We start from the raw sequence: 22,597 nt of genomic DNA on the forward strand, positions 1-22,597 counted from the left end.
TAATGCACAGGATGTAAATGAAATTGTTGTAATTGCTTTAGTTCTGAAAAGCATAATCATAAATTTACATTCTGCATCATGTGAGATTTGTGTCATTGGGCCTAAATGATTAGCTGGACTGAATAAGTGGCCAACCACCTTGATTTAGACACAAAGTTGATGACCAGATTGGTGGAAACACAAAGATGATGTCCTGTCAGATTTTTAAAACACATGCTATACAACAAGGTTGATTTGTGGAACACTCATTAGATAGCTAGAGTAAAGACTCTACCACTTACAGGAGCAGTTCAACATTTTGGGAAATAGCTTATGCGCTCCCTTGCCTCAGTCACTAAGATGGTGCAGAGGCTTTCAGACTGAGGTGTGCCTCCCCAGGGTGGTGTTGGAGAGTTGAAGGTGGGATGCAGAGGGCGGCACTGCATGAGGTAAAAGGGACAGGTGCATGCTGGTGTTCTGAAAGCAACAGGAAGTCAGTTTGTAGTTTGTAGTGTAGCACTGTGTGCCAGATTGCTGTAATTTGTATCAAAAATGGTTGCATCGTTTATCGAGAGTAAACATCCATGAATCTGCTCTGAAAGCATAGAAACACCCATGGGTGCATCCCAAATAGGAGCTACTAATACCTAATTCCAAATGCTGCCAAAGACAATGTTTCTTTCAAGTAACAAAGAAGGTGGTTGGGGTGGATGGCGGGCATACAAAGTGCAGAAACTTGACACCAGGACCCTGGATTTACCTCCAGACTTCTGTCTTAGGTGAAGGCAACAAAAGCACTTTAGTTAAAGTTAGGGAAAGATCGTGATTTTGGTTGAATATTAATAAAAAAAAAAAAAGGTAATAAATAATGATAATAATAAATAAAATACTGCAGCCATTACGAGTGGATACTGCATTGCAAGATGGCCTATTTTGGCTGAAAATAACTGAAATATGTTGTCAGTGGACATTTTGCTGATTCGTTCAGTGTCAACATTTTTATTGATCAGCAGATTAATCAGCAACAATTTCCTTATTATGTATAATAGAAAACAAAATTTGGTCGTCTTTATGTATTTGCTGTTAAGTTCAAGTTAGTTTTATATAAACGTAATTTCTGTGAGACAGGGCTGCTACTTCGGCATACTTAAGAGTGCCAGTTTGCCAAAATACAAACAATTATGAGGGTCCAGTTTTTCTCAGATATGATATTTCATTTCCAGTATTTTTTTGGAACAGAAAAAGTGTAAATGGGTGGAATATTTCAGACATTTCATCACCTAAATATACTATCAGAACATACATGTAGACCCATACGCAAAGCTACAATCACACAATTGCCCAGGCGGAGTAAAGCAATACTGACCTAACTTGTATTTTGCAGTGTGGTATCCATGTGCTCTTCCCGCCCACTCCTCCACTGTTGAGACCCATGCTGTCTTTCAGTGGCAGTTCTAATGTGATAAGCATTACAGTCATTATATCGCTGGCATCATAAAAGCCATTGCTTCATTACACGCCTGGTTTTTTTTGGGTGGGGGGGTACATTTTATTGCCTTGGACAGCCTTGTTGTCTGTCGATGTTACAGCACATCCCCACATCCCCCTGTAAACCCCACCACCTCCCACCTCCACCACAGGCCGCCCACATTTTAATTTCTTGGCCTAATGAAGCGGGAGCTCTCTCCGCCAAGTTGAATCAATGGGAGTCTGCAAGCATGCCGTCGCTTTTTCACTTTAGTCATCAGCAAAGCCGGGAGAACGATTTAATGTTGGGGGTCTGTGTCTGGTTTTTATGCTCGTTTCTATAAGCGTTCTCCCGTGCTTTGTGTGTGTGTGGTTGTGTGTGCATACGGGCGTGTGCATGTGTGTGCATGCAGAACACCACAATAAGCTATCTGTGCACAGGCTGTGTTTCTCGCTGTTTGATGAAAAGCTATTTGTATGCGGGATCCTTCCCCTCACTACCATTAAAGGTATCAGATTACCTCGCAAGCACAAATCCCATCATCGTCTTCATCTCCATTAACTAGGTCATTTGGATCCCTGCGCTAACACACTTCCACGCGTTCAAACTCAATTCGGTGTTAATATGTTGACATTTGAACCAGCGAATGTCAGTACGGGGTTATTTAGACTTAGGAGCGCTCTGTTTGACTGGGAGGACATTAGGCCACTGATTAATCTATAGACACGCACTTGACATTATTCAAATACTCTGTTATATTTAGTGATTAAATGTCAAAACTTCCACAGCCACGAGGAAGGAGTAACTGCTTCATGATTTATTTAAGATGCTCCTCTGTCAGGTTGGCTATTCATTGTAGCGGTAGCTTCTCAAATAAAAAATGATTTGATTAGATTAGAACCTTTAATATCCTCACGAAGGCCCATATGATTTCCTGCAAGTTCGCCACACAATACCGCTGAGCAATAAAAACAAACACAGGGGAAACACTGTCTCATCTTGCTGAGGAAAAATGACGTACATTATTGTTTTTCTGCTCAGCTCCATTGAAAAAGGCCAATTTTATCACTTCCACTTTTGCTGTCGAGCTTTGCGATATCATCTGTACCACAATTACTGTAAATCTTTCATCAGCTGCTTTTGTTCTGCCATATGTTCACACAATATGATCATCACATATCGGTGTCATTAGGTAATGTTTGAGAGACACAATCAAGCGTCTTGGCAGGAAACAACATCATGTATAAATTATAGCAAGGCAACCATGACAATGCGACAGTTGTGTTTGATTTGACAGAGTTTGATTAGTTACTAATATTGCAGGCTTAATCTTGGCCTGATGAATCCTGCTTGATTAAGCATCTCTCTATCATATGTGTGAGGGATTGCATGCATACAAGTAATGCATGCATATGTATAGTTTTTGTCTCATCATTTTAGTGTCTGTTTCCTTCTTCTTCTTTTTTTCTTAAAAAGGCTTTCTTTATTTTATTTTATCTACCAGCCTGCTCTGCTCCCCTTCTGGGCCGTCTTTAGGATATTAACATTTATTTATAGGTTAAAATGTCATTTCCAGTTTAGTCAGCAGTAATCATGCCATCACAGAGCCTACAGATGACTCTGTTTAACCCAGTGCATGAGAGACATTCTGCGTGTTTGTGCGTCTGCATTTTTGCAGTGTTGACTAGATGCTGTTGGTATTCTCCGTGCTGTTCCTCTCTCCTCCTCTAATCAGCGTTAGAAAGAGGCAACAGACAGTACACTGATTGCCTCAGGGCCAACACCAGCACAGTGGTCTGCTGATAAGCCTGCTGGCCAGCAAAGGCCTCACTCTGTCCTGAGAGAGAACGCCATGGCAGTGCTGAGCACAGACCAAAGGACTCCAGCGTAAAGATAACTCACCAGTGAATTCATTTGCCTGGTGGACTATATGCCAAAAAAGATTGAGGATGTAGCTGCCATTTGAAAACATGGCCCCCTGCTCTGAGAATAACTGCTGACATGGGAACTTATGTGTATTTGATACTTATTAAATCAACATGTTTTCCCATTTCAAGCTCATCCTGAATGCGTATTGTTATGCATTATTATTTTTTACTTTCAATGGATAATGGACTTTGGATTTAAGGGAAGTATCATTTGGATTATAAAGCAGTGCCCTCTCTTTAGGCTATGAGTTATTATTTCATGACCTATCAGTCATTTTAGATGAAGACCTACAGTAGACAAATTCATTCATACTTACACGTCTTCTGTTTTCTCTCCCTTATTTTATCTTCTTTCTCTCATACCAACCATTTCTTTCTCCTCTTCTTCTGATTGGCCACTTTCAGAGTCTGCTCATCTTTTGACACTAACATGTGTGCCCATGGCATTTTTACCAGGGGTCTAGTGGTTCCACCTCTTGAAATGTGTCCAAATATACATGATTGTGTGCGGGACAGTATACCATTATGTGCGCCTATGTCTAGCATTGTGTTTACTGGCAGCAGCCTCTCTGGTCTTGCTCTCTCTCTTCACTTCTCTCTGCCAGCCACCACACAGTGGTCATTTCCAGCACTCCCATCCACTCTGGACGGCAGTAATCAAAGCCAAGCTTTACGCCCATATGGCAGGCAGTCAGCCTCTTAAACCGCATTGCAACATCACTCAACGGTCATTTAATGAGAGCTTGACTGGGCAGCGTTGCATTAAAGCTACAAGCTCACTCTTATCCTCTGAAAAATATTCAACCTGGGTTTATAACTCCCCTGCTTTTATGACACCATCTGTATGTAGAGGAGCATAATCACTGTTGTCTGCAACTCACTACTGCTCACTAGAGTTAGTGTCGAAATGTAATGACCTGAACTACACTATTTCTACTTAAAGGAATACTTAACCCCTAAAATTACCATTTGTGTTTCAGTTACACACCCTTTTTTTTTTTACAAATTCAACATCGCCAAATGACCCATACACATATGGTCATTTAGGGAGTGAAGTTTGCCTGTGAGGCCCTAAAATAAAAGGTTCGACTTTAATTTGATTTTTCAACCAATTTAGTGTTATATTAAAATGTGCAGCCTTACAAAATAAAACAGCAGGAAAGGTTTTTGTGTCTGCCAATGGCTAGATATGTCAAATATCTGGAAATAACTTGGGTATTAAATCACAAATATGATACCCATAAATTCAGGGAATTTCTGTAAAAAACATTTGTCGAGGCAGAGGACTACATTTTATGCAGTTGTCTCTCATCATGCAGGTACACCATGTTTTACTACTTGTGTAACTGGTGCAATTTAAAGTCATTACAAAAAGTTATTTTCCATTCAGTAAAACAAAAAGTGATTAAGCAAATTAAATGAGACAAATGTTCTTAATTGGAACGAATAGGAAAGGCAGGAGTTATGCTGCTCTGTTTCATACATTTTATTTTATTCTATTAATCACACTTTGAACTACATGAGGCTGAATGAAAGATGTTTGGGTGGCTTGGGTTAGCAGTGGTTAATCAGATGTCTTCAGTGTATTTAAGCTGGAATAAGTCTTACTTACCTTATCATTATTGCTTTGGAGTGAAGAAATCAATGCTAGTCCCCATGGAAATTGTACAAAACACCTATTCCTTGCCATTCTTTATCCACATCATTATCATGACCTACACCCACTGCTACCGCCGCCTGCCACCCCTACAGAATGTTACCTCTACATCAGTACCTGTGTTCACATAGTGTGCACAGCTGGTTTGTTGGAAACTCACATCAGTGACATCACGGCTTGTGTGATAAATTTCAAACTAATTGGTATTAGGCCCTGGTTGTCTTTTTCAGACATGCTGGTCGTATTAAGAGCAATTAGAGGCAGTCCTGGTGAGTGTGAGTGTCTCTCTGGTGACTCCCCCCTGCACCTGCTCTCTCTGTTTAACATTCATGAATAGTTTAAACCTCCAGCATCTGGCCCCACGCCTTTCTAGGATCCACACTCACAAACTCTCTCTCACACACACAAAGGAATATAAACTGGTCATTTGGAATAGTTGTGAGTCTCAAAATGTATTTTTCTTTATATCTAGAAAACCAGAGAGCAACAAGAAAAGTTCCATTAGAGTTTGATACTTTTTCACATGTATGCAATGAAAATCAACTAAATTTCTTCAAATTAAATGCTACTGTGATAATATTGAAGGAATTATAGCCTGACTGATATTGGATTTTTGAAGCCAATGCTGATATTGATATTTGGGAGTCTGAAAAAATTAGTTAATAGTCAATAGTAAATATTTTTTAACATTAACACATAAACAGCAATTTTGATATGGATCCCTGACAAGAATTGTGACCAAGATGCATGCGAAGTGGGATATTTTACAGTTGAATACACAACCCTAGCAGCTCTATTGGGTGAACAAACTATGTAACTGTGGCAATCTTTCTAAATGACTTCAAACCTAGATCGACATTTCTGTCCTGCAGTATCTTGCCTGACTGCTTTAATCCATCGAGCTCTAATTGGCATAGGAATTTTTCATAACAGCCTCTTCTTTATTTATGTTTTCCACATTTGCTTCCCCTTGAGACAGTGTTGAAATATTTTACATACATATACTATAAGAGACAGCCTTTTGGTTATGGAAATTGCAAGTGTGTTTGAGCGAGGGCAGCAAGAATTTTGCAGGTACTTTGTCGGAAATGTGCTCCAATGTTCTGTTTTCTTTGTTTCAGAGAAATGTTGATTCAACTCTATGGTCATTTTGGATGCTGCAGTTTCTGATGCTGTATTGTATTGTAACTGTATTGTGTGATACCGACTGGTGTTTCCATTATTGTCTCCACCCCTTTTATATCAATGAGGGAAGACTAATAGAAACACCTCTCTTTATAATGCATTAAAATTCAGCACCACCACAAACTACATGCTGGTCATTCAGTTGAATCAACACCTCTATGAAAAAGTTTTAACAAGAATTGAACCAAATAACCTTCATAAGGGTAGAATTTATTGCAGAGCAGTTGTTATTAGACTGCATTAGCTTTAGCTGTGTGTACCCAATAAACTAGCAATGAAGTGCATATCCCAGACGTGGCAAGACCGGAAACGTAATTAGACAGTATTAGTCTAATAAAAACTGAAATTATCTGGTCAATCGGGTGCACCAGTCAGAAACAATTCATGGTCTGAATAGTGATACTTGGTACTCATGAATTGCCACTCATGGATAGTGTTTGGAAAATGAGTAGGGATGCTAATGCATCCAGAAAAAAAGAGAACAATGTTGTGACATAAATGGAGAGTCAAGGCTTTAACCATGCTAGTGTGTTGATGAAGCTGCTAAGTGAAATAGCATTCATATTAAGTGAGAGGTGATAATGGCCTCAGCAAGGCCTTTTAAATCGCTGTCTCTGGCGTGCTATTTGTTGTTATGCAGTTTACTATGTGTACTTCTTTAGTTTGACTGTTTCCTTCCACATGAATCAGTCAGTAGCAGTATTACAGCAAGTCCCCCTTGAGGGCCCTATTACATTGGCATTGAATTGTCAAGATGAGGGAAAGATGTCTCGCTTGTGTTTGGTTAAAATGGTAGGAGGGCTTCTTCAGTATCTGTGTCTGATGTGTAAAGAGAATGGCATTAAAGGTAAGACTGCAGGCTATGAGCACACACACAAAGCACCTGATTCTAAAACCCAGCTCTCACGATATGAATTTTGTTAATTATATAAATCAAATTTATTCTGGTTTCTTTGATTATCTTTTGCTTAGTTCCATTTAGTTCAGTCATATTTTGGTAAGTTGATTCTCTTTCTTCTAGACTTTGTTACAGGACATTATCCCCACACCAAGGAGAGGAGCTGCTAAATTGATTTGAGCACTCAATCATAAGTCAATTTTAGCAAATAATGTAATTTGCTTTTTACTTCTCAAGTAAATGCATTTCTTAAAGTACTTGTGAAAAGCATTGCCGGAGTCTCAGTTTGCACTCAGGGTACTTTAGATTAATTCAGCTAGAGATTTCTTTTAGTTGGGCAAATTAGGAATGAACTTCAGTCATATTATTATTTGACTTAAGCATTAAATGTTTCACATAAAGTCATTTTGGAACATTTTTAGTTGTTAAAGTGCTCCTGTAACTAGCCGGCTTGAGACAGTAAGGGAGGAGTTAAATTGAGTGCTCTAACTGCACTTAAAAGGATTGTTGGGGATACTGTTGGTAATGTCGGTCCCCAGAACCATTGCTCTCATCCACAGAGGCATGCATTTGCTATCAGTTTGAAATTTTTTTTTGTTTTGTTTTGTTTTTTAGATTGTCATAAATTCAAGGTATACTGTGCAGGATTTTCCTAAAAAATGTATAGACTCCCACAGAAAAATCTGAAAAAATGGCAGACACAGTGGTGACAAAAATGCAAATAATGCAAGGTGAAATGCTAAGCAAAGCTGAGACTGGCTTTCACTTTCACTTTCAGTTGTAATACCATTTACAAACCTTAGACGATAATTCTTGCATAATATACCATTGGGTTAGATTCTCACGTTTTGATTTCCATTACTTTATTTACAATGGAATACAATGTGTGAGCACCATGCCATGCCATGAGCAACTTTGATCCGAGCCTGGCACATTGTTTATCCATATGATAGACATGGCATGGAAAAATCTGGAAAACATATTGAAGGTTTTAGCTCTGCCCAAACTGCACTGTCATCCTGCAAGTCTTCATCTGCGAAATTCACTTTTGGCTTCCTATTTGCGTCCACTCCCTTCCTCAACCCCCTGACAAGAAGTACAAGAAATACCAAATCTAGATGTAGACCAGTGTACATTACGCTCATTATCTATTGTATTTTGGAGTACTTGTCTGCCTGCCCAGACATACCAGATGGAAAAAACATGCATTACTATGCCAGTGTGAAAACAACACTGTAGCAAACAGTATGATCAAGTGGAAACACAAGATAACTGTTTAATGGCCTTAATTTCAAATTGATTCAGTTTGCTTGAAATCTGCTAAAAAAGTAATTTATTCAATTGACTTTTTCTGCTTATTGATTGAGCAATGCACCATTTTTTCACCGCATTCGCTTTCACAATATTGATACTACTTTTTACAAAAAGGTTTTACAATTCAGTAGAATATGATTTAAAATTAAAAATGACAAGGACTTAGTTTTTGTACTGCTCATCTGCGGTTTCTTTTAATTATTTACCCTCCTCCTGTCCCTTATTTTCATTATGATTGTGTTCAGTTTTTTATCTGAAATTCTGATTGATGTGTAATTTGTTTCGGATGTTGTTGCAGTGGGTGACAGTACTGTCGGATTTCAAGTGGAAGGAGACAGTTTGGAGCTTTGTGCCAGGGAATCCCAACCAACCCCTGGCCCTGCACTTCGGGGACTACAACCTGGATGGCTTCCCTGATGCCCTGGTGGTCCTCCGCAACACCAGCGGCAGGTAGGAGAAATGTTTGTTGGTGTGGTGATCTGGAGAAAAAATACTTGTGTGTGTGTGTTTAAGGATGAGATATGTACATAATGTTTTTGTTATTATCATTTCAATTTGGATTATACACACAACAAGGAAGCGCAAGTTGTCGTGCCTCCAGGACCTTATTTAAGATAATGTCTAGTAAATGAATGAGATATTTCTGAAATTAAACTAATCCTTGCTTGGCAGGGGATCCCTTGGAATACTGTCAAGTAGGTCCCTGAACCCCATTCCAAATAATCATTTCAGTACTATGCCTCACTTCATGAGCCATCATTGTAGAGGCAAACTGATTCATTGTGTCCAGGGGTTGCACACGTAGCACACACTTACATGTAAATGGCGTTTGTATTATTATTACTGCGGTCTCAGGAAATTCTTGTCATGAGAATCATGTATTTCATTCTAATCCATACCTTCTTAAGTCTTATGAACACTCACTTCATTTGTTACCCACATTCGAATATGTCATGTAACAGTCCACATTTTGATGAGATTATACTGACTATAGTATTCCAGTGGAACACAAAGTGAAATTGATTGGAACCTAATAATAACTCAAGATGCATACTTAAATGGCTTATGTAAATCTGTTCAGCTTCAAAACTATTTTTTTTTTCCAAAGACACCGCATAGATGGATTTACTCATTAAATTTCTGTGAAATGACTGTGCTCGCAATGACTTGTTCTCATGCTGGGGGAAAAAAGAAATATTGCCGCATTGATATGAAATATCAAACAAAGTAGAGCAGGGATAATGAAATATAATGATTTGAATAAATACAACTAAGTTGGGATATATGTGCTAATGCTGATCCACATAGGCTAATTTGATTTATATAGTACATAGATAGATTGTGTATCCAAAGCCAGTGGAATTGGTTTTTGGTACAGTAGATTATTGTCTGCAGCACAAAAACATAAATGGACAACATCAGCTTGTCATGGTGATATATGTCAGTGGTATGTGAGAAGGGGGCTAGAGGGAGGACTTCAGAGTCCTTGTGGCTAAGGGAAACAAGCTGTTTGTGAAGCGTTTTATCTTAATGGACGGTGACCTGTAGCACCTCCCTGAGGGAAGGAGCTGGAAGAGGCGATGAGCAGGATGTGAGGGGTTGGAGATGATCTTCTTTGCTTGCTTTAGAGTTCTGTCCCACAATACTGAATTAGAGGATGTGATGATGGACTCAGTGATGGCTGAACAGAACAGAGTGAGAAGTTGTTGCTTGATCTGTTTTTTATGAGGCTGTGTGAGAAAGTACAGCCATTGCTGGGCTTTTGCTTTAGTGCAGTGTCACTTCAGGTGTTTGCTAATGGTTGTGTTCCATGAATTTAAAGGTCCCATATTGTGCTCATTTTCAGGTTCATGCTTGTGTTTTCGGTTTCCACCCGAGCATATTTAAATGCTTTAATGTTCAAAAAACTATTTTTTTCATACCTTCTGTCTGAATGTAACTGTGTTCGCCCTCTGTCTGAAACGCTCCAGTTTAGCACCTGTCTCTTTAAGCCTACTTCCCAAAAAAGCCTACTCCACTCTGATTGGTCAGTGTTTCCGGGTCTTTCCATTCCACACGCTCTGCGTCTCTGTAAAGGCACTGTAGCTGCACTTTCTATCTTTCTGTAATTGCATTGCTAGGCAACACCTCGGGTCCCTGTCAACTTCCTGTCAGCTGATGTCATTCACATACATTGCAAAAAATTCAAACAGGAAATACAAAGGGACCATTTAGAATGTTTATGTTTCAAGTTTGAAACAGTCTATATATTGTAGTTGTGACATCACAACTTCATTAAAGTCCTGACGGTTTGTTTAAAGGCACACTTTATGAATATAGACTGTGTGCATTTCCCTGTGGATTAAGTGTTTTGGTACCTTCAAGTCAGTAATGAGTTCCTGGGTTTTAGCTGTGTCTTGAGGTCATCGATTGCGTACCAAGTGACAGCATGGGCCACCTCACTGCAGTACTTGGTTTCATCATTATCGGAGATGAGGCCTGTAACGGTTGTGTCATCTGCGTATTTAAGTGTTTCCACAGAACTGTCCTTGGATGTAAAGTGAGTGGAGTAGTGTACAGTGAGAATAAACAGGGAGAGAGAACACAGCCCTGATGAGCTCCTGTGCTGAGGGCAAGAGGGTGTGAGGTTAGGTTATTAACCTTTAGAAATTGTTTCTGCAGTCTTTACCCATTTAACATTACAATCTTTGAAGAACAACTCCAATCCTTGTACCCACAATAGCAATATTTTCAAAGTACAGAAGTTTCCAAAATTAGAATAATTAAATCTTCTCATTAATAAATCATAAGATATCAGATGAAGCATAAATTAGGCATAAATTAAAGTGACACCATGACATTTATTACAGTGCAAAACAGTCTCTTGCTGCAGGATATGGAGCTGTGAAATATTTTGCATGGAGTAATAGGAATCTATGACATTGTAGTGAAGAAGTGATTACCATTCAGTTTACTAGAGCATGAACTGGGAGAGACAGCTAAGGTGAGTGTGTTCTTCATCTTACGGACATGGCGACTGATAAGCCAGTCTTTTTAAAAATCACTACAGCATGTGCTAGGACGAAAGCACCATGGACACTAGGCTGTGAATGTGTGTGTGCTGAAGAACCTATGTGGATTATCTGGCCTCAGAGATGAAGATAAGATAGCTGAAGGGGTCAAGGCTGTGATTGTCTGTGCATACTGATTGTTCTAGGGGTGTGTGTATATGTGTGTTTGAAAGCTTGTGTCAGAAATAGTAAGATGTTGGGTAAAAGCTTCAAAAGACTCACACACACATGTACATGTGAACCCTACTTTCTTGTCTAGGCTCTATATAATCACCAGTAAATCCCGTCGGGCTTAACTCTTTGCAGTCACCCTCATCTAGGAATGACTTCTGTCTCACCAGCTCTAATCACACAAGCTATAGCTTCTCTGTTTTTCCCTCCCTTCCTCCATTTTCTTCTCATTTTAAGCCTGAGCAGTGTAATTCCGCACTGGGTGGTGGACGTTATTACAGATCTTCCAATACAATCTGACCCAAGCAGTAACATTTAAAAGCACATCATCAGCATACAAAGGAGGGACCGGGTGTGGATGAAGAGATGAAGAGAGTGCAGGGTGGTAAGAAAGATGAATGGTTTAAAGGTTAGAGAAGTCTTTGGATCTTTCCTGGTTTGAATCCCTGAGCCCCTAAAAACAAGACCTTTAAGAACCATCACTAATGTGCCCCAATTGGTGTCGGTGGTTTTACTTGGAAGTTCTCTGTGTGTGCGCAGACAGCATGGAATTTAGTAGTGTTCAAGTCAGTGCGTGAAGTCACAGTAGTTCTGATCTGCAAGGTTTCACAGGTCCTCTTTGAGTTATGGGGTGTGCTTGTTTTTGTTTTTGCCCAGACATTTTATCAAATGCATCCTGTCTACTCTCCCTGCTTTGGATTCAGCCGCACTCTGCACTTCTAACCAATGCTCACTGCTTACCAAATATTTGCTACAGCCCACATCTGATCTATTTTAACTCCCCCTCCCGCTCCATCCTTCTCTTTCTTATTCTCTCCTTCCTCTCCATCTCCACTCCTTCTACCATCCAAGTGGTTATTTATAGCTGCTTTTCAGATAAAAGTCCTGCCAGTCCGTGTCACTCCTCCTCCTAGCAAAATGAATGCCGATTTATATGTTCAAAATAGCAACACTGAAGGAGTAGAGGGTGTAAGATGAGAGAAATCGAGTGGAATCGAGTGGAATGAATAGAACAATAAGCAAAAGGAATAAATAGAGAGATGGGAGGTCGTTTATGAATACATGAGGTCATTCTGTGATATAGCTCAAGTTTTTTAGGCATGGCTTTGACAAAACCATTGATTTGCTTATATTACCTTCCAAGGAAATATTTGTCTTCTCAGTGCTTTTTTTTTTGTTTGTTTGTTTGTTTGTTTGTTTGTTTTAGCGTGCTGGGCTTATTGTTCTATTTATAAGACCTCCCGATTTGTAGTAAGCCTTACGAGGTATGGAATGTCTATGAAGTTTCTGTATTTGATGATGTGACACTGTTCTTTGGCCCATTCATTCAGTTTTTGCCATTTGAATCTGGGGGTGGAGGCAGCAAACTAAACCAAGTCCAGACATCCCTCTTCACAGCTATGACATCCAGCTTTTCTTCTTGGGTGCTACCAAAGCGTTTAAAGACCACATGTGGCACAAAATTCTTCCAGGGTGTTCTTGGTCTGCCCAGGGTCTCCTCCCATACTGATAATCAGAGTTCACCCTATCCCTTACGGTGACCTAGACACACTGCAAAGGGAAATTATTTTGGCTTTGTAAACCCATTCTTTTCTGTCACTACTCCGAGCCATAGGTGAACAGTGGAAAGCAGTAACATTGTAAATTGGAAGCCTTTTGTCTTCACCACCTGTCAGTGATGCTCCATCTTAGAATTTGGTACTGATTTAGTACTGATTAAATTTAAAGTCTAATTTTCTGTAGAGTTTGTTGCTACCATTAATACCAGCTACTTGCTGTTGTTGCCGTCTAACACATCACTGAGTGTTTTAGTGTAACTGCAGAGAGGGCTGACTTACTGTTGAATGCTATGAGTCAGAAATAGGCAGTAGCAAAACAAACATTTTTTTAATTATTTGAAGTCATTGATTATCTCATTGACATGAACTACAAAGTTATTACCTTGTTCTTGTAACCAAATAAACACACAGGTCTGCATTACTGTCACAGTAGGGGGATAGATTAAGGTTGGGCAATATTATGGTATATACCAAGCGACAATAGACATATGTCCACCAAGAGAAATTGCAGTAGGGCCTCTACTAGAGGTCAACCAGTTTATCAGTTTGGGCATTTAATCAGCTATCAGCTTTTTCCTGTTCCAGATGATCGTTATTAAATCAGTGTTTAAAAATCCAACATCGATCGACCTCTAGTTTCTGCGGCAGGAGCTGTTCAGGGCAGGTTTTGTATCAAATCAGGGCTGGATTATCACGTTACCTTTTGATTCCACAGATCCAACTGCCTAACAAGGTGTCGTGATTTGGGCAGAATTCTTGTTTTACTCTTTTGAGTCTTTTGTTTTTAACTCCAGCAGTTCCAAATAAATGAAGAAAATGATCAAATGTGATCAATTACGGTATGGTTATTTGAACTTTTTTTTAATTGAATTTACAGGTTGTATTGTGATATATACCATAACATGAGGGGTCGGCCTGTATATGTGGCCTTGTGTGTTGATGTTTCCATGTCTGCGTAGTGTGTAATGTCCATCGGCAGCTCCTAAAAACTACACTCCTCAGGGTCCACATTATACCCAGGTCACAGGACAGACGGTGCCTCCAGACTCTCTCTCTCACTCTGTCTCGCACACACACACACACACACACACACACACACACACACACTCACTCAGCAGAACATTGTTAAATCACAGCAAAGAATACAAGGCTCTTGCTCCCAGCTGAAAGGAGATCCTATAGGTGTTTCAGTGTTTGCAGAAAAGCAAGCATTTGGGATGTTGAGGAGACAAGAGGCGACACAATGAAAGAGACAGAGATACAGACTCTGAAAAAGAAGAGTGGTATGAAAGTTAAGAAAGGGAGTTTTTTTTCTCTTCCCTTTTTGTTATTGCTTATATCAGTGTGAGAAACTTTCTGCAGGAAGCCTGATGATGAAGTGTAGTTCTTTTAGGTGCAGATGACACAGCATGGCTCTGCACAACATATACCACTTATGATCCAGTTTCTTAACTCTCTCCAGGCAAGACACAGACTGCACAGCTTTCTGACTATTCATGTACTTTTTTGCTAGGCCTATTTTCCCTACTGGCTTGTGCTAAGTAAAACAGTTTCTTATGACATGTACTAAGTCGAAGTTTGTCTCTCACACAACACACACACACACACACACACACACACACACACGCACATCTGACACCAAGAAAGCTCCTGAAATCTTCATCCTGGAAGGCTGCATTTCTGCAACAGTTTTAATCACAATTATTTTTGCTAAATACCAGTATTGTGTTCTTGGTCATGAATGGCAGTTACTTTTGAATATAACCCTATTCATGTAATTACCTCTAATTGTCCAGCAATAACAACATGCATTGCAGTTGCATTCAAGCCATTTTTATATAGTTATTGATATTGCAACCCAAGAAGACATTACAGCTACATCACATTACAGTTAACATTATGATTTCAATAAAATGAATAATGGATAAGTTTTTTATTTTGGATAATTGGATTAGTAGCATTACTGCTTTGCTGAATTACAGAAAACAATTTGTGAAATGATTGTTTAGAAAGAAACCGTATATGAATCACCCACATGATCTCCTCATCCTCTTGTCTCCACTGGCTGATGAGTTGCAGCCCACAAGCAATGGACAGTTATAGAACAGAACAAGGTGCAACTTCAACTCATATTAATGTTAAGATATCACAACAAACAATTTTTTTTTTTTTTTTTTTTTTGCATTTAACAACGGGTGTCTGTATGTATAGCTGTAGTGCAGGTGAGTGGGCCAGCTGAATTCTCTCAGCACAACAAGTACAGTAACAGCAATGCTGAATTCATTATTAAGATAGATTTCAATTTTGTAGTCCTTTTTGTCAGTTATACAGAGTTGGATTTCATTGAGGAATTAATTTGAACATTTAAAAAAACTGATGGAAAGTTTTTAATTTACTAATACCACTAAAGTGATGGATAAAAAGTTCAAGTCACATGTGTGATAATGGGGTTTTTTTTGGATGAGGGGTCATTTTGTGTCTCTTTGTGGTTGTTTTGCCAGTTCTTGTACTTATATTTTGTCTCTTTGCAGTTCCTTTGCATCTTTTTGTGCCTCTTTGTGGTCATTTTGAGTCTGTCCCCAGTCACTGCATGTTAATTTGAGCGACAATTTGCAGGGAAAAGCCAAGAGGGTGCCTGACACCTCGGGTGCCTGGGCCTGTGCCTGGGGGACACATTTAGTAATATTTCTGTGGTTACAATGACGAGATACATGCCATATTTGCATGCAGTGTTTTTACCATTTCATCTTTTTGATTTGTGTTAGCTACTAAGCAAGTAATTTTGGCATTGCATCACCTTCAGCTAACCTGTAGCAGCAACAAATCCATAGTAAGTGTTTTGCGAAACTCTTTATTTGATAAATGTTGCAGCAGTGCACAGTGTCTTGTAGACAAGCAAAGTACAACAGCATGCAAAGTGAAGTTGGATTTCCCCCATCATACTTATCACACCCTCCTTTTTTACTACTTACTTCTGCAGCTTCAACAATACTTGTCATGTTACCATCATCAGAATGCAAATTATCAGTAAGATGCCTTAACAAGTGTCACAGCTTACAATGGCATTTGACATATAACTGTAGTTATAGAGAATTTACCACCTGCTGCTGCATCAGTGCAGTCGAGGAATAACATCAACCACAGTTCACACTCACACTGCTTGTGTGTGTGTGTGTGTATGTATGTGTGTGGTTAAGGATTGTATGTGTTAGCCACCAGGCCTTATAGAATGGTGTTATCCTCAGCAGTAATCATGTTTTCTCCACTTCACTATAACGCATCCATACACTGATTAAAAGGCACATGGGTCAGCTTTAATGTGCGATCTGCTTCAAGCGACTCAAATATAATTACATGTGCGCGTGCATGTGTCTGATGTGCACATCAGCATGTGTTTCTCAAGCAATCAAAAACAACAGCCAGATCACCTTCCAGGCAGCCTCCCTTTCAGCCAGATCAGCACTACACCAGATCCAAGGCTTTTTAAAGCTGTCATCATCCACAGTGACTTTTAACCTCAGCAGATGACCGCGGGTCAGATGAGAGCGACAGATTACAATGGGCCATAGATACGTCATTGTCCACTCAGGCACATTCACACAAAGACGATGGTTTAACACCCTTCTTGTCTGCGTGCACACGTTGAGCCCATGGAGACTACTGTTGATTTCAGAGGAAAAAAACATATTTACTCTCACAGTGAAAAAAAAAGACTCACGGTCAGTGTAAATGAGACTCTGCAAACATATTCTTCATACCACATTCTGCTTTACAATAAATACAACATATATTTTCCTTACTTTTAGGTTTAAATAGAATAATTTTCTCTTCCTGTAAAAGGTGCATTTGTTGCTTTTGCCTCGGGGTATAACCAGCATGTGGCAACCAGCCTCTGAGCAGTATTTCATTCCTCTGTCACTCCCACCATATGAAACCATCAAACTGACAATTTTCAAGGTGTACGAGTCAGTAAGCATAAAGATGGCATTGCAGTGACAAGCTCCCACCCTTCTTCCGAGACATGACGGTCATCTCACCACAGCTGGAACTGCTTTGTTTAAGAATCTTGGGATTTATATATGTTGTTTCCTCATGGCTATAAATCAAGCAGCTAGAATACTGATATAAAATGTATCTGTATTTTTTATTCAGAAGGCTTCCTGGCAGCTAAAATAGATTTTTGTCACTTGCAAATTCCATTGTGGAAAGAATAATTCATTGATTTAATGCTTGTCTTACTTATTTTCCAGGACTGCCTTGTTGTCTCATGAGGACTGAATAATTAAGAGTAATCAATAATGTATAACTTGCTGTAGTGAAGGTTTTTTGTAACATATTTTCCCACTCTAATATTGCCAGAAAAAAAACCCCATCTTGATTGCCAAGGGTGGGGAATATTTTGCCCATATGGACCATAGATGAAGTTGAGTATTTGTGAAATTTTTAGAAACTTCAATGTGTTTTCAGTCTATTTATCACAGACATTCATGTAGCTATGGAAACACATATGTAGTTGTTTGTGTATCACTGCCACAGTGCCTAGGCCTGACAATGTAATGCATAAATGCATATCACTATATGTGCTGCATATACTGTATATATAAACCATACAGCTGGTTTATTTGGATAATACTTAACGACCCAAATAATTTCCAGACTAACAGGGGCCGGTTTTCCTATCTGTCTTTGTTTTCATGTGGTTTATGCAATCTACAGTGTGTAATGGCAACCAGTCTTAAAGGGGCAGTTCACTCCAAGGTCAAAGGTCCATTTTTCCCCACTCACCTGTAGTGCTATTCATCAATCTAGATTGTTTTGGTGTGTGTCACCGAGTGTTAGAGACATCAGCCATAGAGATGTCTGCCTTCTCTCGTATAAAATGGAACTAGATGGCACTCGGCTTGTGGTACTCAAAGCACCAAAAAATACATTTGAAAAACTCAACAGCAGTGTCTCTCCAGAAATCATGTCCCAGTTACTTGAGTTAATCTACAAACCTTGTCGTGCAGTTTCACATAGGAACTATTTTCTTTCTACCAAACTACACCCACCAACCGTATCACTGCACAAAAGGAAGCATGCATCTATTCATGGATGAGAGGCAAGATGTAAACATTAATGCTGCGGCCTTGGTTGAGCTGTAACATAAGCTAATTCAGTGGTGCTAGCTGAGCTGCAGTAGAGGCATGCTTCCTACTGCGCTGTGATATGGTTTTTGGGCGTAGTTTATTCGAAATCAAAAAGTTCTTAACTGAAACTGCTCACAACAAGGTCTGTCTGTATTTTGGCACTTTTAGCACCACAAGCTGAGTGCCATCTAGTTACATTTTGTTGGAGAGAAGGTAGACATCTCTACTGCTGATACTTTCAGCACTCTGCAGCTCACACCAAAACAATCTAGATTGATCAGTAGCACTACAGGTAAGAGTATAAACTTGTTTTTTTTTTATTCTGGGGTGAACTGTTCCTTTAAGTTAACAGATTGGTAAATTCCCCAAATAAATTTGGAAAAAAAGACCTGTTCAAAAACAAAGACAAACATATTTCTGTTTAGACCAGGATTGATTATTCTTTTCCCCCAAAAGTGGCAGAAATGTTAAATAGGTTAGAGAGGCAGTATCTCCTGATGTTTGCCTCTGGCTAGCTTTAGAAAGCTGCTTCACCTCTGCTGCTGATTAACACTAACAGAAACCTGACTTTGGGGTGTTTTTCGGACTCTTTGCCTCACATATATTAAACAAATACACGCATTTTCCTACCTGCTTAAATACTTCATAATATACCAAAGCTCTTAATAATACAGTGTCTTGATAGATTAAAGGATATTGACTCTGTAGGGTCTTTCCAGAGATCAACAATAATTTACATAAACATAATGTTCATTGTGGCACAGTAACCACTTCACAATGACACTAAAATGAATATGCTTTAGAACAAATTTTTTTTTTTTTTTTTTTTTTTTTTTAAAAGTATTATATGCACCTCACCACCCACATCATGTGTGGAGGTGGTGAGGCCCACAACAATTTACAGCATCTTCTGTTTGCTCATGTCAGTATACAAAGGGTATTCATATGCGCCGTTGTGTGGACATGTTTACACGAGTCACTTCTCCCCATGTGCTGTGCTGTTTCATTTGCTGAAGTGTTAAACTCTCCTCCAATAATGAGGTATGTGGAGTGTTTTTGTTTGGTGTTTGTATTAAAGTGAAGAGCATGGCGTGGGCAGCAGTTGGCAGCGCAGCTTTCCTCTGCTCTTTTAGCTCTGACCAGCTGATGTCAGAGAAAAAATACCGATCAGGCCTTAAAACCTCCTCTAGGCTTTTAGAGTTAGACGCTACCTATTGAGCACAAACACACACACGCACACAGGACAGATCTTGACTGTTGTTGGAGATGGCAACCGCAATAAGGAAAATCGAGTTTCTGGTTTGAGTATATGAGGCTATGTTGGATGAGAAATTGATATTACTTTCTCTTGTGATATCTCCATGCAAAATTGCAGCTCTAGACGGAAGCTTTTGCTGTTTAATTGTGATAGAACTTGACTTTTTTCATGACAGGTATACTGCTGGTGTATTGTATATCTGCTGAACTGAAAACACTTTTCTCTGTTAAATACCACATCAAGTCACACATTGAGCCCAAAAACACAGAATGCCCCAGCAAAAGCTCTTTGTTTAAACCTTCCTATGATATTATTTTTAAACGCACGGACACATGTGATCCTAATGTCTAGGATTGATGTATACTATACAGAGACACAGTAGAAAAAGTCTTGTAACCAAGAATATGGAAGGCTTTGCGGAAAATATTGACCATGTGCCTGCTCTCGCATTGTAAGGACAGAAACACCAAGGACAGCAATCAGACTCTTTCTTTCTCCCTCATTTTGTACATCAAAGCCATACTGTTTTCCTGAATGCCACCAAAAATGCTCTCTCCATGGGAATACACAACTGCTGCCATTCAACATAAAGATAATGGCTCCTTCTTAGCTCACCAGTTTACTTTGAAAATTAATTAAATCTCCCTTGTTAAGGTTTTAGGGCTCTCTAAGGGACTGAGCATGAGAGGATTGTATAGTATATGCCTGCTAGAGAGAGATGGGGACAACATGTGTTGGCAAATGTGTGTGAAATACTGTAATGTCTGTGGAGGATGCTGCATGAAGACAGGGAAACAGGGAGGTAAGCTCCCTTAATGTATGAAAACCTCAGGTCCTGAACTGCTGTAATCTGCCTGTAGTGATTTTGTTTGGAGGAATCAGTCATCCTACTGTTTTGGTGGCCACTTATTCAACTGCGGTCTTAATTGTGAAGAATGATTATATACTTAAAAATCCTCAGGTATTACTGCAATTTGGCTGTGTTCTTGTGTTTGTCTCATAATTGCTTTTCCTTTTCCTTTCTTTCCACTTTTTGAGAGTACAGTGAAACAATAGTTAATGTGGTTTCAATGGGGAAGAACTCACTGTAAACATGAGAAGTGACTTTCACTAACTTCCACCTCTGCTGTTGTTCAGTGCATTGCAGCTTTTCTGTTTCGAGAAGAATGTACGATTTTCTCCTTTGTAAAGCTTAATGTTGTCTTTTCTTTATTGCTGTAACAAAGTAGATGTTTTGTTAGTTGGGACGGGATACTGACGGTGCTATGAGCACACAAACCAGGAGTGTAAATAATTCAACAACAGGTGTGTGAAGATACTTCGTAGTCTTGTATTGCAAGACCTGTGTCCATACTGTGTTTGTATTATGCCAGTACAGATGAACAACTTGGCAAACCCATGATTATTTGAATTTCCAAAGCATTTAGATTTGTCAGGGGCAGCTCTGGGTACTCTCTTACATATTAAGCACACTTCAAGTTTTCCTCAAAGTTTCACATAATTTTAGCCCAGAACAAGGAGTTTTAATTCTGAAAACACCCACTCAGTAATTTTATTTATGCAGACAGATACACACTAGACAAGTAAGTGAATATTAAGATCTAAATACTGTTATTTCACCCGCTGCCTCTCCAAACTACTCAATGTCAGTAACAACCATTAAAACTAGGCATTGTAGATAAAAATGAAGCATAATTCTGCAAATGCAAATTCCCCGTTGGACCCTACATTTACTCAGAAGCTGATTTTTTATGCAAGTTGAGTTTAGGAGAAGTTTGACAATGTTTCTGGTTTTTATACTCTGTCAAATGTAAATAAGTTGTATGAGGTAATGTGACATGCACTGTGTTTGTGAGCCAGCCAATCACAGAGATGATAAGAAGTAGGCTTTTAATTTGTAACAGTGAAACAAATGGGATGGTTTAGCTTTCTCAGCAGTAGCAGTAGTAATTTTAGCAGTTGGTGCTCATCATACAGAGTCAGAGTGGAAGCACCTCAGCTGAATTTTTGGGTTTGTACAAAGTCTTCCAGGAAGTGCTGAGGGGATACTGCATGCAGCTACTGCAACTAATCATTAGGTAAACAAAGCACACATCAAGCAGCTTGATTTCCATATCAGCACAAAATGTTGTCTTGGCAGTGCCCTTTCTCCTCAAAGAAGGCAGCATAGTGTGAAAGTGCCCTTGCAGAACTTCCTATTTCCCATCCTTATTAGATTTAGTAATGTAATGATGTAGATCTAAAACAAAGTTCCCGCAGCTTTTTACAGCTGTCTGCTGTGATGACACTGACAAAAGTGTTGTTTCCTTGTATCAAATGCTGCTACACAGATGTGGTTAGACTACCTGACTATTTTTATAGGCACTATAGGCACTATGGTTGTCTGTCAGATCAGCCAGCAGCCCAGCCACTCTCTTAACTCAGGTGAGCTTCACATTCACAGGAAGGTACACACACACACACACACACACACACACACACACACACTCTCCATTCATCCGCTGCCCTCAGGGAGACAGAGCGTCCTGCTGGCTGTGAGTGTTTGATGTCGAAATGGTCCACCCCAGCTTCATAAGAGCCCCCCATTGCAGGAGAAATGGTCTAAATGTCACACTCCACCCTCCACTGGGCTGCTCTGCACACGCATGTGTGTGTGTGTGTGTGTGTGTGTGTGTGTGTGTGTGTGTGTGTAAGCAAGAGTGTACATGTAACGTGTAGCCATGCATGTGGCAGTATGTGTTGAGAGGGAGCTATTTCTGGAATACAAAATGAGGTCACAGATGGAAACAGCTGAACTTAAGTGATTTCTGTTCTGTTGATATCACACCACTACATGACAGCACACCACAATGTCCTCAGTATTTATTACTGGTTATTACAGATACCACTGACTGGAAATGTAATTGTCCATCAAGAGGCACCTTCAGATGTCACAAGTGTCTTTGCAAAAGATTGTGAATCAACAACAAGATTGGAAAAGCCTTCGGGAGATGTAGCACAT

General features: G+C 39.5%; 1 protein-coding gene across 1 annotated transcript in view; it reads left to right on the top strand.

The window, feature by feature from the left end:
- Positions 1-22,597, top strand: part of itfg1 (integrin alpha FG-GAP repeat containing 1) — a 183,914-nt gene that overhangs the window by 68,625 nt on the left and 92,692 nt on the right. The window contains exon 10 of the mRNA XM_050047630.1: positions 8,728-8,879. Coding sequence (XP_049903587.1) covers positions 8,728-8,879 — 152 coding nt within the window. The remainder of the gene's footprint in view (positions 1-8,727; positions 8,880-22,597) is intronic.

Source organism: Epinephelus moara, chromosome 1 (assembly GCF_006386435.1).
Source record: "Epinephelus moara isolate mb chromosome 1, YSFRI_EMoa_1.0, whole genome shotgun sequence".
Taxonomy (NCBI): Eukaryota; Metazoa; Chordata; class Actinopteri; order Perciformes; family Serranidae; genus Epinephelus; species Epinephelus moara.